At 31.7% G+C, this 17,523-nt stretch overlaps 1 protein-coding gene across 1 annotated transcript in view; it reads left to right on the top strand.

Annotated features, from left to right (window-relative positions):
- Nucleotides 1–17,523, top strand: part of LOC127557058 (kelch-like protein 1) — a 77,815-nt gene that overhangs the window by 33,780 nt on the left and 26,512 nt on the right. The window contains exon 3 of the mRNA XM_051990534.1: nt 11,884–12,096. Within this exon, the coding sequence (XP_051846494.1) occupies nt 11,884–12,096 (213 nt within the window). The remainder of the gene's footprint in view (nt 1–11,883; nt 12,097–17,523) is intronic.

The following is a 17,523-nucleotide window of genomic DNA, read 5'->3' as shown; positions in this document are numbered from 1 at the left end:
TCAGTTTTCACTTTTTATGCTCAATACCTAATCTCAATAGTCAGGATATAGTTGGTACTTAAAATAAACTGTTCTTATTTGATTAATTGACTTAAATATGTAAATGAGATACATTTTTATAAACTTAAAGCATTTGTGAATGGTTAATAATTATTGTACACTTTCCCCAAGCATCCAAATTTTTCTTTACATATAAAGTTAAATTTAATGATGGTACAATGCATAGAAAACTGGGGCTGGAGTCAGAAAAATATCAATTCAGCCTCATTTGCTTAGTAGTTATAGAAACTTGAACAACTCTCCCCCCTCTGACATAGTTTTTCCATTTGTAAATTGGAGATAATAACATTATTTACCCCAAGTAATTGTTAGGATCAGTATTTATAAAACACTTAGCAAAGTACCTGACACATAACCTTAGACATAGTTAAATATTTATTCCCTTCTCTTTTCTTGTTTCTAAACCACTTGCATTCTTTTAAGTGAGAAAATAATAATTACTAATAATTGATTTTGATCATTAAAAACAGGTACTACTCTCTCCTTCTCCCTCTCTCTTTTTAACTTAATTTTTCTTGAGGGTTTTTATTTTCATTAGGATGAGAGACCTGTTTTTTTCTACAACTTGACTTTTATGGAAATGTTTTGCATAATTTCACAAGTGGTTTCTTAATTGTGGGTGGGAATAAGGGAGAGAAACTAGAACTCAAAAATTTTAAAAACAAGTGTAAAAAAATGTTTTGAGTATAATGGGAAAAGTACTAAATAAATGAAAAGATGAAAATAGTTAATACTATTATATAATTCAAAGAACTTCTCATTTTATCTAAAAAAACCTATAGTAACTATGTTGCAATATAATCCAAAGGGAATATTACTCAAAGGAAATTGTTTGGATTGCTATTTGGCACATTAGAAGCACTAATCTCTGTGATTTCTTAATACTCAATACTGTTGTATGTAACCTGAGAGTAAGAAAATTTCTTTTTTCTCCCCCAAATAATCTATAATTTCACCATGTCAGTAATGGCATTTGTGGACTCTCTTGGCATCATCATCTATAAATGGGATCTACCTTAATAAGGTCCTTTCTAGTTTCCAATTCAGTGAGATGTTAACTGAAATTGCCTTTCACTCAATTAGATCACATCAGCAAGGTTTTACTCTATTTAGTAACACTACACATATGTATATGTATACACACATACAAACACACACACACACACACACACACACACACACACACACATATATATATATATATAATATGTAATATAAAAACAGTATATTCACCAGACACACTGTTTTTATATTAATAATTTGATTATCACACTACCATCTCTAAGGATGCAAGAACAGGCTGTTCTAAACAATTCATTAATGCTTTCCATGGTTTCATGTAAGGAGCAAAAAGTATATTCACCATCATGCTGAGATGCTTTTTCTGCCAAAGTGGAAAAACTGTTTGACCAAACATGGATAATTGTCAAAATTCTCTACTGATGTAATGGTAGTTTTGGAGAGCTCATTAGAAAAGTCTTTACCTTTATTGATTAAAAATCACAGTTTCACAGTAACTACATTTAGATAGTATAGGCAACAAGATAATTAATAAAATTGTATTTTTTTTAATTTTATTTTTCCCAGTTACATATAAATTTTTTTACATTTGTTTTTAAAACTTTGAGTTCCATATACTCTCCCTTCCTCACTCCCCATCCGCCCCACCCTGCATTACAAGGCATATATAAAGTTATGCAAAACATTTCTATAAAAGTCCTGTTGTAAAAGAAAACATAGATTTCCCCCCCTCAAAAAAAAAATCTCCATTGTGTATTCAGATGCAAAAGCTTTGACCTATATTCAGACACAATAAGTTCTTTCTTTGGATATAGATAGCATTTTTCATCCTAAGTCCTTCAGAATAGCCTTGGATCATTGTTTTGCTGAGAAAAGCAAAGTCATTCACAGCTGATCATCCCACAACATTGCTATTATTTTGTACACCGTACATTTCACTTTGTTCAGCTCATGGAGGACATCCTGCTCATCATTTCTTATAGAACAATAGTATTCCATCATAGTAACATACCACAATTTATTCAGCCATTCCCCTATTGATAAACATCTCTTCATTTTCCAATTCTTTGCCTTGAGAAAAGAACTGCTATAAATATTTTTGTACATATAGGTATTTTTCTTTTTTTTTCCTTTTTTAAAATTTCTTTTGAAATACATGCCTAGGAATATTGTTAGGTCAAAAATATGCATTATTTTTATGGCCTTTTGGGAATCAATCATATATTTTGGTCTTTTACCAATTGAGGAATTGATCTTTTTAAAAAATAAATTTGACTCATTTATCTATACATTTGAGAAATAAAGTCTTCAACAGAGAAATGTGCTTAAAATTCTTTTCATAATTATTATTACTGTTTATTCTATTCTCTCTTTTCACTCTATCCCTTTTCAAAAGTGTTTTGCTTTTGAACACCTCCTCCTCCAATATGCCTTCTCTTCAATCACCCTCCTCCCTTCTGTATCCCCTTTCCCTCCTAATTTTCTATAAGATAGATTCTATGTCCACTTAAGTGTGTACAGCCAGTTCTGACGAGAATATCGTTCTCTCATTCCCCCTTCCTTCTCCCTCTTTCCTTCCACTGAAAAAGTTTTTTTTTTTTATTGCCCTTTTTAGAGCAGATAATTTATACCATTCCCCTTCTCCTCTTCATTTTACTCAGTATATTCCCCTCTCACCTAATACTGGCTCTGCTACTTGCATCGTTTTAGGTGTCAAACTCAAAGCCTAAAAATCCCAAGCATGGGAACTATATTAAAATATAATTCAGAAATATTTAATAGAATAAAATTTAAGAATACAAAAAAGTATATTCCTCTCTTACCTATTAATTTTATTTTTTATATATTATTCTTTCATATGTAATTCACGATTATGCCCTCTGTTTATATTTACTCCTTCTAAGTGCCATTAAAATGAGAAAGCTCTTATGAGTTACATGTGTCATCCTCCCATGTACGAATGTAAATAGATTAATTTATATTAAGTGCCTTATGATTTTCTTTTCTGTACCCTAAATCCTTGTCATACTTCTCTCATACCCTAGAGCATCCTATCTTTTGTAACCTGCACCAGGACTGTGTACCAGTCCCATTCAAGTCCAACAGACCTTTTCTGTTGACTTCCTAAGTTGTCTTTGGCTAGAAATTTGTTCAATTCCATTGTTGAAGAGAGCCACGTGCTTCAGAATTTATCATTCATATAGTATTGTTGTTGAAGTATGTAATGATCTCCTGGTCCTGCTCATTTCACTTAGCATCAGTTCATGTAAGTCTCCCTAGGCTTTTCTGAAATCATCCTGCTGGCCATTTCTTACCGAACAATAATATTCTATAATATTCATATGTCACAATTTATTCGGCCATTCTCCACTTGATGGGCCATTCTCCACTTGATTCATCCACTCAGTTTCCAGTTTCTGGCCACTACAAAGAGGTCCCTGTGGCCTTATATTTTGAAATATTTAACCTTCCAATTACTAAATTCTTCTTTTCCTGATTTCTCAATTACTAGTATTCCCTTCATTTGCATTATATTTATTTTATAAAACTTTGCATTTTATATAATATGTCTTTTGATAGTATCCTTTACCATCACCATCACAAAATGAAAAATCCTTTTTGTGTTGAGATTGTTTTTCTTTTTATCTTTGATATCTAATCATAGATCAAAGACATAGTGGGTACTCAATAAATGCATGTTTGTTGACTAATACTCATCACCTTCAACAGATTGCTAGTAATTATTTTGCATGAATAAGCACATATGCATTAGCATATTGCTTTTGCCAACATAAAAAGAATAATAAAAACAAACAAAAACAGTATTAGGATAGTGTTCTCAGTATTAATTTAGATCAGATAATTTGGTGGTCCTTTACTGAAAGTCATGCTCAGTTATTTTATCCTGTTGTGGAGGTGACCTTGAGTTATTGAAGACTGTGGTACTAGAATTCTTGAAGTTTCCTTTAAAATGGAAATACATGGATTATGTGTCCATAATTTAAGAATCTAATTAACTAGATTTGCAGAAGTATTTTGCCTTAAAAAAGGAAACATGATATAGTTGGTTAATAGAGAAATACCCTTGAAGTCAGAAAGGCTTGGATTCAAGTTTACTATTTCAACTCTGGATTAAACAAAGATCCATGTTGCCTTAGGCTACTTTTAAGAACTCAGAATTGCCTAGTAAATGTAAACCTTTATTGATAAAAGGAGTTTCTTAACTTAGAAGTTCCCTTTGTCAGTAAAAATCATAGACCTAGTTAACAAAAGCCTTGCTAGAGCAAACTGAAGATCATAAACTAAATTATATGGTAATTACTTTCTGTATTATTAAAGAGAATTTCTACCCCAATAAAACCGTAGGTCCTAGAATATCAAAGAAAATTGCTCTTGAATTGTTGGTCTTCTGTTAAAGCATTAACATAGGTTATTATTATTGCTGAATTCAGTTCTTCAAGGATCCATTGTTAAATATTGGCTTGTGTTATACAAAAGCTCCTTTATGGCTTGATAAGTGGTATTTGAGATTTTGTGATCAAATCATCCCTTCAGAACCAACCTGCTGATAAACCTCCTTAATAGATCATTATAACATATTTATGAATAACCATTGCAAAATGCTTGGGCATCTCTATTCCCTTTAGTAAACAGAAAAGAAACTTAATGTGACATGGGGAACTTTAATTACATTAGATTTGTCAAAACTTATGGATTTACTGAAGATTTAAAGATTATAATGTACTTCCTTGATGCTGATATTCAACACATCTTCAATTTTAATGAAACATGGAAATAATTTCAGGTCGGAATTCATGGAGTGTTTAAGATGATAAAAGCTTCCATGTGAATAATTGTTTCACTGCTGGGAGCTTTTGTAACCTAAATTGCCAAATTCTTGGACTTTATAATGTTCCTATTGGTTAACTTCACTGTGTTCAAAGGAAGACAAGTAGTTAAGAGCCAACATAATGAGCAATATATGTGGAAAGTTAATACTAAGGGTGATGGAAATATTTTTATCTTGGGAAATACTAAAGAACTGGAATAATACTTGTTATATGTCTATAGGAATTGAACTGTAGTTGATCAAGACTTTTTTAAGTCTCTCACAGAATAGATTCAAGGCAGACCAGTGATTTAATTTTCTTTGGGAAAATGGTTATGTATTTGACTATTTAGGGAGAATACTGACATAAAATTGTCATCCAATCAAATTAAGAAAAACATTCTACTACTAGAGCATAGTGGGAGGAATAAGACTTGGACTGTACACAACTGACACGATAGTTGGCTAAAATGAATATGGCACATTATATTCACTTGTTCTAATTTATTCACAGTCATTTTAATGATCTGAATTGCAAGATCTGTGGTACTTCTGCTCCTGATTTCCTGATCTGTATCTCAATCATCAATGACCCATAGTGAATATCATGGATATAATATTTTAGCCCCTTTAATTTGAAGATTCTTATCCAGAATGCTTGATATTTTGAAATGCTTTAGGTAGCACTAGCTAAGATAGACTAATATTGTCTATTAAACAGGCCTGGCTTTAGTGTACATTATAAAATAATGACAAAGTATGTATGGGGTCAACATTAATGAACTGATTGAAGTTCACTAGACAGAATAATCAATGTTTCCTTATATTTTATATATGAAAACATTAGCAAAAGTTTAATAGTTTCAGCAACAATTTTTAAAATATAATAACTTTCTGGAAATGATAGATACTGGGTAGGAAAGAGGAACAAAGAGCTTACAAGTGATTCTCCATTTTAGAAAATAATGAGGAATTTAATAAAATCCACTTAATCAAAAAACCTTATGTAGAGATGAAAAGAGGAGCTTAATGATACTGTTAGTTAGTTAGTTAGAAAGAAATACTTCTTTCACCTGAAAAAGTAATAAAAATTTTGAAGAAGACCACATCATACTTTAATGAACTTTTTATAAGAGCTGACACATGGCTTGGAAGATCATTTTTTTTTTTTAATTAAGGCTTTTTTATTTACAAAGCATAGACAAGGGTGATTTTTCCAACACTGACCCTTGCAAATTCTTTTGTTCCAATTTTTCTTCTCCTTCCCCCAACACTTCCCCTACCTGGTAGATGATCTAATACATCTTAAATATGTTCAAATACATGGTAAATCCAATATATATATATATATATATATATATATATATATACACATACATATATATATACATATATACATATTTTTACAATTATCTTATTGTACAAGAAAAATCAGACCAAGAACAAAGAAAAAGAAAAACTAAGAAAACAAAATTCCAGCAAATAACAACAGAGTGAGAATACTGATCATTTCTTATAGAACAATAATATTCCATAACATTCATATACCATAACATATTCAGCCATTCTGTAATTGATGGGCATATACTCAATTTCCAGTTTCTTGCCACTACAAAGAGAAATGACACAAACATTTTTGCACATATGGGTCCCTTTCCCTCTTTTAAGATCTCTTTGGGATATAATCCCAGTAGAAACGCTGCTGGATCAAAGGGTATGCGCAGTTTGATAACTTTTTGTGCAAATTTCCAAACTGCTCACTAGAATCCGTTCACAGTTCCACTAACAATGTATCAGTGTCCCAGTTTTCCTACATCTCCTCCAATATTCATCATTATCTTTTCCTGCCATATTAGCCAATCTGATAGATATATAATGGTATTTCAGAGTTATTTTAATTTGTATTTCTCTGTTCAATAGTGATTTGAAGCACCTTTTCATGTGGTTACAAATTGTTTCAATTTAATCATCTAAAAATTGTCTGTTTATACCCTTTGATCATTTATCAATTGGAGCATGATTTAAACTATTATAAATTTGACTTAATTCTCAATATATTTTAGAAATGAGGCATTTGTCAGATCATTTGGAAATAAAAATGTTTTCTCAGTTTATTGCTTCCCTTTTAATATCATCTGTATTAATTTTGTTTATAAATTTTTTTTTAACTTACTATAACCAAATTTATCTATTTTGTGATCAGTAATGATCTCTGGTTATTCTTTGGTCACAAATTCATTCCTTCCTCTACAAAACTAAGAAGTAAACTATCCTATGTTCTTTTAATTTGTTTATAATATCATTCTTTATGTTTAGATCATGGACCCATTTCAGCCTTATCGTTGTATATGGTGTTAGGTGTGAGTCTATGCCTACTTTCTGCCATACTAGTTTCCATTTTTCCCAGCAATTTTTATCAAATAGTGAATTCTTATCCCAAAAGCTGGGGTCACTGGGTTTGTAAAACACTAGATTGCTATAGTCATTGACTATTTTGTTCTATGAACCTAATGTATTCCATTGATCAACTGCTCTATTGCTTAATCAGTACCAAATGGTTTTAATGACCACTGTTTTATAATATACTTTTAGATCTGGTACAGTAGGCCACCTTCATTTGTTTTTCTCTTCATTAATTCCTTTGAAATTGTGGATTGCTTCTAATAGGTTTTTAGTTGATTCTCTAGGGTTCTCTAAGTGTAACATCCTATCATCTACAAAGAGTGATAATTTGATTTCTTCATTACCTACTCTAATTCCTTTAAGCTCTTTTTCTTATTTTATTGCCAAAGCTAGCATTTCTAATACAATATTAAATAGTAATGGTAATAGTGGGCAACCTTTTTTCACCCCTGATCTTACTGGAAATGGTTCCAGTTTATCCCGATTATATATGGTGCTTGCTCATGGTTTTAGGACTGTTTTTTAGGAAAAATCCATTTATTCCTATACTCTCTAGTGTTTTTATTAAGAATGGGTTTTGGATTTTATAAAATACTTTTTCTGCATCTATTGAGATAATAACATGTTTTTTGTTAATTTGGTTATTGATATAGTCAATTATGCTAATAGTTTTTCTAATATTGAACCAGCCCTGAATTCCTAGTATAAATCCTACTTGGTTGTGGTATATAATCCTATAAGGTTGTGGTATATAATCCTATAATCTCTTTTGCTAACATTTTATTTAAGATTTTGTATCAATATTCATTAGGGAGATTGGTCTATAATTTTCTCTCTCTGTTTTCATCCTATCTGGTTTAGGCATGAGTTCCAGTCTGTATCTTCAAAGGAATTTGGCAGGAATCCTTCATTCCCAATAATTTAGATGGTATTGGAATTAATTGTTCTTTAAATTTTTGGTACGATTCACATGTAAATCCATGTAGTCCTGAGGATTTTTTCTTAGGGAGCTGATAAATAGCTTGTTCTATTTCTTTTTCTAAAAGGGGACTATTTAAGTAATTTATTTCCTCTTCTTTTAATCTGGGCAATCTATATTTTTGCAGATATTCCTCCATTTCCCTTAGGTTATCAAATTTATTGGAATAAAGTTGGGCAAAGTAACTCCTAATAATTGCTCTAATTCCCTTTTCATTGGTGGATAGTTCTCACTTTTCATTTTTGAGACTAACAATTTGATTTTTCTCTTTCAGTTTTCTAATCAAATTAACTAAAGGTTTATCTATTTTAGCAGGTAATTTATTCTTGGCTACATTCCAAAGTCCTTCACCTTTCAGAATATCAGATTCCAGGCCCTTCTATTCTTTAAAGTAGAAGCTGCTAGGTCCTGAGTAATCCTTATTGTGGCTCCTCAGTATTTGAATTGTTTCTTTCTAGTTGATCATAATATTTTTCCCTTGGTCTGATAGTTCTGAAATTTAGCAACGATATTGCTTGGGATTTTAATTTTGGGGTCTCTTTCAGGTCATGTTTGGTGAATTCTTTCAACGGTCATTTTACCTCCCGATTCTATGTCTTTGGGGCACTTCTCTTTGATGATTTCCTGAAAAAAAAATAGCATGTAGGCTCTTTTTTTCATCATGTATTTCAAGGAATCCAATAATCATTAGATTGTTTCTCCTAGTTCTATTTTCCAGGTCAGTTTTCCCAATTAGCTATTTTACATTTTTTCTATTTTTTCATTTTTTTTTTTTTTTGGTTTTGTTTGACTGATTCTTGTTGTTTCATTGAATTATTCATTTCCATTTGTTTAGTTCTGAATTTTAGTTTGTTTTTTTTTTCATTTATTTTTTAACTTCATTTTTTATTTCTCCATTTGGATTTTTAAGTGAGTTGTTTTTTTCTATGGATTTTTTTTTCCATTTCACACATTCTGTTTTGTAAGGAATTATTTTCTTTTTCATTTCACACATTCTGTTTTTAAGGAGTTATTTCCTTTTTGTATTTCACACATTCTATTTTTCTGGAAGTTGTTTTCTTTTTCCATTTTATCAACTCTATGTTTTAATGAGTTATATGCCTTTTCCAAACCCTCTTGCAAAGTTCTCATTTCCTTTCCCAATTTTTATTCTAGCTCTCTTTTAAGATCCTTTTTAATTTCTTCTAGGAGAGCCTTGTGTAATGGGGACCAGATTATTTCACCTTTTGGGACTTCATCTGGAGACAGTCTGTCTTTAATGTACTCAGGGTTTGATTTCTGTTCTTCTCTTTCACCATAAAAGCTGTCTATTATCAGAGTTCTCTTTCCTTTTTTACTCATTTTTTAAACAAAGTTAAGGTCTGCTGTTAGGGCAGGAGAAGTTTTTCAAGCTTCCTCAACAAGCAGCACCTTCCTCTATGAATGGGGCAGCTTCTGAGCTGGATCAGTGCTGACTCATTCCCTATGCTGGGTGGGCATGGCCAGGTCCCATGAGACTCTGGCCTTTAGAGGTTCACTCTTCATCTTTTGTGTTTGTGTTGGAAGTTTTATAACTTCTCTGCTATTCTACTGCTTCCAGCCAAGGCAGAGTCACCAACACTGCTGTAGATTCCTGTAGATTCCTCCCTGTAGATTTTCCTCTGTCTGCATTGTCATTTGTGCTCAGCTGCTTGTGTTTTGCTGTCTCCCTTCCATTTCCAATTGAAACAGACCTTTTCTGGTCTGTTTCCTCCCCGCAGATTCTTTTCCATGTGAAGTCTGCACTGCCTGGAGACTCTGTGCTTTCTGTACTAGGTGTTTGTACTAAGCTGTTTGCTCTAGCTGCCTCCCTCCCATTTCCAATTGAAACAGACCTTTTTCTGGCAATCTTCAAGATTATCTTTTTTCTGATAATTTTTGATAATTCTGATACTTCTGCACTTCCAATATTTGTGTGTTCTGCTGCTCCAAAGGTAATTCAGAGGCTGGTTTTGCTAATTAGCCTGAGGGTTGTAGGAGAAGGTCAGAAAGAAATGTGTATTGTCTCGGCCATCTTGGCTCCATCCCTGGAAGTCAGGCTTGGAAAATCTTAAGGAGAAAAATATTTGCATGCAATAGCATGACTTCTTGATGTCTTCAAAAATGTAAACTTTAACTAAACTGAGCTTTTTTTGTAATCCTTTGTCCTCATATCAAAATATTTTACTTTTGTAGAGAAAAGTAGTAGAGCCCTGATTCTACTTTTGATAAATATGCCATTGATTACTGAACAATTATATGTTTTTCTTAACCATTTTCTATTTTGAAATATGTCTTAATTATGTAAATATATAACATATACATAAGTGTGTGAGAGTGTGTGTGTGTGTGTGTGTGTATTCACACAAAACACATATATATGCATATCTATGTATATAAACATTTCTTGGAGCAAAAATCATTTTTCCCTGTTATCCATAATCCTTATTTCTATTTGTATTTAGTTTTATGTCTCTACTTATCTTTTTAGGGTATATATTGGGGTAGTGAGAAAAAATAATAAATTGAAATCACTACTGTTAAAAAAAATACCATAATTTTCACTGTAGTAGAACTGGTCAATCCAATTGTACTATCTTAAAATCTTTACAGTAGCATGCATTAAATCCATTAAGATGTTCTGAGTAATTGAAAAAGGGGAGGAGCGGGTAGGTGGCACAGTAAATAGAGCACTAGCCCTGAAGTCAGGAGGACCTGAGTTCAAATCTGACCTCAGACACTTAACACTTCCTAATTGTGTGATTCTGGGCAATTCCCTTAACTCCAATTGCCTCAACAAACACCCCCCCCAAAAAAAAAAAAAAAAGAATTAACAATATAGCTTAATTAATTTTTAGGAGGAATAAAAAAGATCTTTAAAAGGGCATTGTAAATTAAGTGAATGTTATTCATTTTCTTTTTTTTTCTTTTTCTTTTCTTTTCTTTTCTTTTCTTTTTTCTTTTTTTTTTTTTTTTTTGCTAAGGTAATTGGAATTAAGTGAGTTGCCTAGAGTCACACATGTTATTCATTTTCCATAATGAAGCATGGATTTCTTAAAGTTGAAATAACAGAGAAAACCAATCTAAATATAGTTGTTTTGCATTACTACAATAAAAGCTTAAAATTTACAAGAAAATACAAAGATTGAATAGTGAAGAGTAGGAAAACTATTTTTTTCCTGATAAAATGCAATATTTCATTCAATTGTATCCTCAAACTATTATTCAAAGTTCAAGTAAGCATGTAAGAGATGGGCATTTTTATCAATCTGCAAAACATTTCCTCCATATAAATGAGCATTGTTTAAAAACTTTCACTGAGCTTGGAAATCTTATTCTCATTGAAAGAAGAATTTATAATTTTTTTCTTCACCTTTGAATGTTTTCATTATCTTTTTCACATACTTACCACATCACCTTGAATTTTAGTAGAATTTCTTTAAAATATATGCTTGTTGTATAAATGAATTAATATGCTATTAAAGAGCAGTTTTTAACAAATTGAAAGAAACTTTTACTTTATTTTACTTCCCCCACCCCCGTCTATATTAAATCTTTACACATCTACAGGTTTTTTTCTTTTTTTGTATTTTAGGTTATATTCAGTTGGAGGCCGTGATGGAAGTTCTTGTTTGAGTTCAATGGAATACTATGACCCTCATACCAACAAATGGAACATGTGTGCACCAATGTGTAAAAGAAGAGGGGGAGTAGGAGTGGCTACCTGTGATGGTTTTCTTTATGCTGTAGGAGGCCATGATGCTCCTGCTTCAAATCACTGTTCTCGTCTTTTAGACTATGTAGAAAGGTATGATTTTAAAATGTTGTTATATGTGACATATATAAAGAAAAGTGGAAAATTAATTAGTGCCACTTTAGATCTGGAAAACAGTAAAATTCCAATGCATTATTATTTCTAATGTGACCAAATATAAATACTTCACTTAAGTCCCCCCTTCAATTAGTTTAATCAGATGAAGTATTTAATATGTAAAAGAAATTATTCATATTATTATAATCACACAAAGCTTTATTATTTAGTAGGACTTGAAATCTCTATGGTATAAATATTTTGACCCAAAATCATATCATATAATAATGGAAAATTAATCTAAAATATAGGATGTAGGTTTTCCTTAGCTAAATTAATTTTAAATTATTAAAGCTAGATATTTTAAAAACAATTGTTGAACTAGTTAAATGCATGTTGATTTATTGTTTTAATTTTGTTCTCTCTCTGTCTCTCTCTTTTTCTTTGTTTTGGGGAGCTGTGTGTTTAAAAATGCTATGAAAACCTAAAGTGGTATCAAAATAGTAGTTGTTGGTTTTTCCTTGTGTGCTTGTTTGATCTAGACTTCTAAAATCTTATGTCCTTCCAGGACTATTTTCATAACAGTACAGAGTTATTTTTGTTGGGTGAGAGCATTTTATGCCTGAGTGACAGGATGCCCTTCTAGAGTATTTTTTCATCCTTTTTTTGCTGGATGAATAGTTGCTTAGGAAAGTGGTAAAATAATTACTCTAGCTGCAGGTTTATCCATGCTTCTCAGAAACCTCTTGAATTGGTATCGCCTGTGTGTCACACAATTTTATGACTGAGACATGAATGTCACATGAAAATCTTAGGTTGCAGACAGGTAAGTAAGGGTGAATATGGCAAGATTAAAGAATTACTAAAATTATCTCCCTGACATAAGAATATTTCTATCAGAATTATAAATAGGGTGAGGCTACTTGGGCCTTGTCCTGAGGCATCAAAATGTAAAGATGTATTCCTTTGGCAAGTAGAAAGAAATTCATTTAGCATCTAGTTAGCAAGTGTACTTATTTGTAACCGGGGAAAGCTGCCTACTAATGCTGTGAATATACCCTTAGTGACCTTCTATTTAGGTTCAGCCAAGTTCTAGTTTCTTGCCCAGCAATGACGTTTTCAATAGCAAATATTAAAAGTTCTGACGAGAATAGTGTCTTGAGATTTTTGCTCCCATGGGCCATTTATATGAACATTTTATCAGCTCAAGCTTTCTTTCTTTGTACTTTCCATGCCTCTTTAAACTGTTTGCTCCTTGATTGAATTTCTAGTTGTGACTTTTGTTACTCAGAAAATAAAATTATTAGTGTTCATGGAAGCTGATTTTTCTTTTTGGACCCATGAAATCATATCTAGTGATTCTAGGTGTCTACCTTTCCTAGAAATATTTTTGGGAAAATTATTTTCCATCTACTCTTACACCATTTTTTCCTGGTTGATCCAATATTTAAAAGAAAAGTAGTATTGATTTCTCATTTCATAAAGAGGATAACCAGCTTCGTTAAAAGAGTAACCCAATTTTATGCTTTCTGACCAAGGTGTGTGGATAGGCATTAGTTGGGTAGAGAATTTTACCAGCCTGAAAAATCAATTAACAAAGGAATTTAATTAATAAAGTCTATAATCTAAATGCAAAATACATATTTGTGTATATTTTTATCTTCATGAATTTGATATCTCTTCCCCAGATATCTCCTTTTCCTCAGCTCTGTTTCTATCTTTTCATTTGATAGTCATAAAGCTAAAACCATGGAAAGCAGCACAGTTGACTATAGAGAATTTAGATATATTACCATTGTATCAGTATTCTTGGGTTTGAAAATAAAGTTTACTGCGATGTCAGGCTTGCATTTCATGACCAGATAGCTAGTTTTCTACAAGGTTACATCTGGGACATAAATAAAAATGCCCAAGTTGGGCTCTTATGCAATGGAGTAAGGTATCTCATATATACCCACATACCAATTCATCCTGGGGCATGAATTACATCTTCACCCATCTGGGAAGCTAGATGGCACAAGGGATAGAGCACCAGGTCTGGAGTCAGGAAGATATCTTCTTGAATTCAAATATGTACTCATATACTTATTAGCCATATGATCCTAGGCAAGTCAATTAACTTCCTAACTCAGTTCCACATCAGAAAAAAGGAGCTGGGGAAGGAAATGGCAAACCACTCCAGTCCCTTTGCCAAGAAAACCTAAAAGAAGCCAAGAAAACCCCAAGGCGGGTCACCAAGAATGAAATACAAAAATTAAATGCAACTGAAATTATTCAGCAATAACAGAGTGTAATATAGTAGAAAGATTTGTGGATTTAGAGTAAAATGAATTCCAGAGAACAGAAATGAGGTTAATGAACAACCTAGTTCATCTCTTATAAGAAATGCATAGCCAGAAAAGGATACTTGGAGAAGAATGAAAGGAGAATTATATGACAGCTATCTCAAGAATTTAAAGGTCTTCCTCAAAGGAAAGTAGAGAATAGGTTTTGTTCTTTTTGGTCCTCGAGGGGAGATCTAGCAACAAGGAAATTGAAGTTGAAATAAGGTAAATCTAAAGTTGATGTTAAGAAAAAAAATCTTTCTAAGTAATGAGAACTTTTCAAAAGTTAAATTAGAAAATTCTCCCTGATTAGATGTCTCTAACTATGTGCTACAATCAAAACTTCTTAAACTATAGTATAATTGAATGTGGGGGGGAGGGGCATGAAATTATCGTTTATTTCCAGTATTTTTTCTTTTTAGATCTATTTATATTTATATACTTATGAACCATGTATAAAAATTCCTTGGGTGAAAAGAGGCCATGAGTAGAAAAAGTTTTGTTTTTTTCATTAGTATTTCATTTTTTCAAATACATGTAATAATAGTTTTCAACATTCATTTTTTTAAGACTTTGTGTTTTAAATTTTTTCCCCCATCTTACCTCTCCCCTTCCCAAGACAGCAAGCAATCAGATGTAGGTTAATTATGTGCAATCCTTTTGAACATATTTCCACATTTGTCCTATTGTGCAAGAAAAATCAGATCAAAAGAGGGGAAAAACAAAAGAAGGAAAACAAATAAACAATAAAAGGTGAAAATACTACTGTTGCATCCCTATTCAGGCTGCATAGTTTTCTCTCTCTCTGGATGCAGATGGCATTTTCCCTCACAAGTCTATTGTCTATTCCCTCACAAGTCTCAGTATATTGTTGAAAAAAGGCAAGTCTATCACATTTGATCATCATATAATCTTATTTCTGAGTACAATGTTTTCTTAGTTTTGCTCACTTCACTCAATATCAGTCTATGTAAGTCTTTCCAGGCTTTTCTGAAATCAGCCTGCTCATCATTTTTTATATAAAAATAATATTCTATTACCTTCATATACCATAATTTATTCAGTTATTCTTTGACTGATGGGTATCCCTGGAATTCCCACTTCTTTGACAAGCAGAAAAAGTTCAAGAAATCTTGGGCTAGAGAACCATATCTTGTATGTTATTGAGGGAATTTCTATTTGAAATAGTACCATAGTAAGAGCTAGAGATGCAAATATATGCAAAAAGAAAGAAAGAAAGAATGAAATTCTCATATTCTGTCACACCACCTACTTGAATAGTTGGTGAAAATGAAGCTAATGAAATGACACGTCGAAGACATATTTCCAGCCTAAACTTCCCTTTCTTATATAGTGCAATGTGAAAAGATATGGCAGAAAGAGAAAGAGTACAGCTTTTACATTTCCTGTCAGAAGCATGAACATATGAGTAGTTTATGTAAATGCTGCTAATGAAATGACAACTCACTCAATTTCACCCTGAGTTTTTCATATTAAATAAATAAGTAAATAAATGTGGCCTGTGTGCAGAAGCATAAAGAATTTGGTCCTTAAAATTTGCCTTAAAAGTTTGCCTATTTTTAAGTCACAGCAACTCAGGTGGAAGAAAAAGCTATTTAAGTAACTGCAGATGCATACTGCAGCATCATGATTCTTATCAAAGCTGTTAGTGCATGTCATATAAATGGAATGTTTTCTGCTATATTTACAGGATTTTTCCTATATTATTCATTTAGCATGAAAATAGTCAGTAAATCAAGATGCCTAATGGATGATAGGATAGAATAAAAGCCATTATACTATATCATTAAAGTGATTTATAGTTTATAAAATAATCTCATATAGTTCAGTGAGGGTCTTACAGAGTTTTAAAAAATATTCTATAATATTGAAATAGGGAAAGATTAAATAGTTCACAAGAAGAACATAGTTCAGATATACAAATTTTCTTCATTGTGATACATTTTGAAGGAAACATGAAGTGTTTTAAAATTTATCCAAAGGATAATAAATTAATGTAATCCATCATAATAATCATAAGTTACTTTTCTATAGCTACTTAGGATGTTCAAAGCCTTTTCTTTCTGACAGCTCTATGATTCTGTTTATGCAAATAATACTATCCCTAACAGATTAGAAAGTAGAGGTTCACAAAAGTTAAAGAACTTGCCAAATGTCATATAGTTTACGAAGCATCCTAGCACTGTAGCTCAAATCCAGGTCAATAACCATTACACCAAATGCTTGATGTGTCTATAAATGTTTCACAAAATCCTAAAATCTCAGAAATGGTAAGGACCTCACAGGTTGTTAGTTCAACCAGTATTTGTGCCTGTATACAAATCCATCAGTTGTCATCCTGACCAGGCAATCATTCAGCTTTTCCTTTAAGGCCTCTATTGTAGAGCAACTCACTACCTGCTTAGATGACCTACTTTATTTTTCTCATGGTTCTGGTGTGTAAAAAGATTTTCCTTACACCAAAATTGAATGTCTCAAAAATTTCCACATATAACTCCTAATTCTTCCTGTTACAGTCAAGCAAAACAAATGTAATATATCTTTCCTAAAATAGGCCTTTAAATACTTGTAGATCATAAGAAATTTCTTTCATCTTTTCACTAGACTAAATTTCTTCAGTTTGTCTTATATCATAGTCACAATGTTCATCAAAATATTAAGTGTTTTTCTCTTCTCTGTGTCCATCCATTGTATACAATTGCAGAATTTCTTTCCAGAAATGAAAACAATTATTTAGATTTAGCCTGAATAGGCTTTTGAATAAATGTAAGTTACATCTTCTGTTTTTATTTTTTTTTAGACAATAAAACATTCCTTCTTTAAAAAAAAAATTTCAATTCATGGAACAAAACACTATAATATAAAAGAGGATAGCATATGAAACTGCAAACCTGCCATATGTAACTTGTTATTCCCTTCAAATATACAACAAAGTTTTCACACACAAAGTTTTTTCCTTTTTTTTTCCTTCCTTACCCCCTCACTCTAGAAACAGCTACCATTAGACATAAATAAGTATAATTATAAATAAAATTATTCTCATATACATCCATTTTTTAATTTTTCCTCTGGATGTAGA

Source organism: Antechinus flavipes, chromosome 3 (assembly GCF_016432865.1).
Source record: "Antechinus flavipes isolate AdamAnt ecotype Samford, QLD, Australia chromosome 3, AdamAnt_v2, whole genome shotgun sequence".
NCBI lineage: Eukaryota > Metazoa > Chordata > Mammalia > Dasyuromorphia > Dasyuridae > Antechinus > Antechinus flavipes.
Note: the sequence above shows the minus strand (reverse complement) of the source record. Positions and strands in the feature narration are given on the sequence as shown.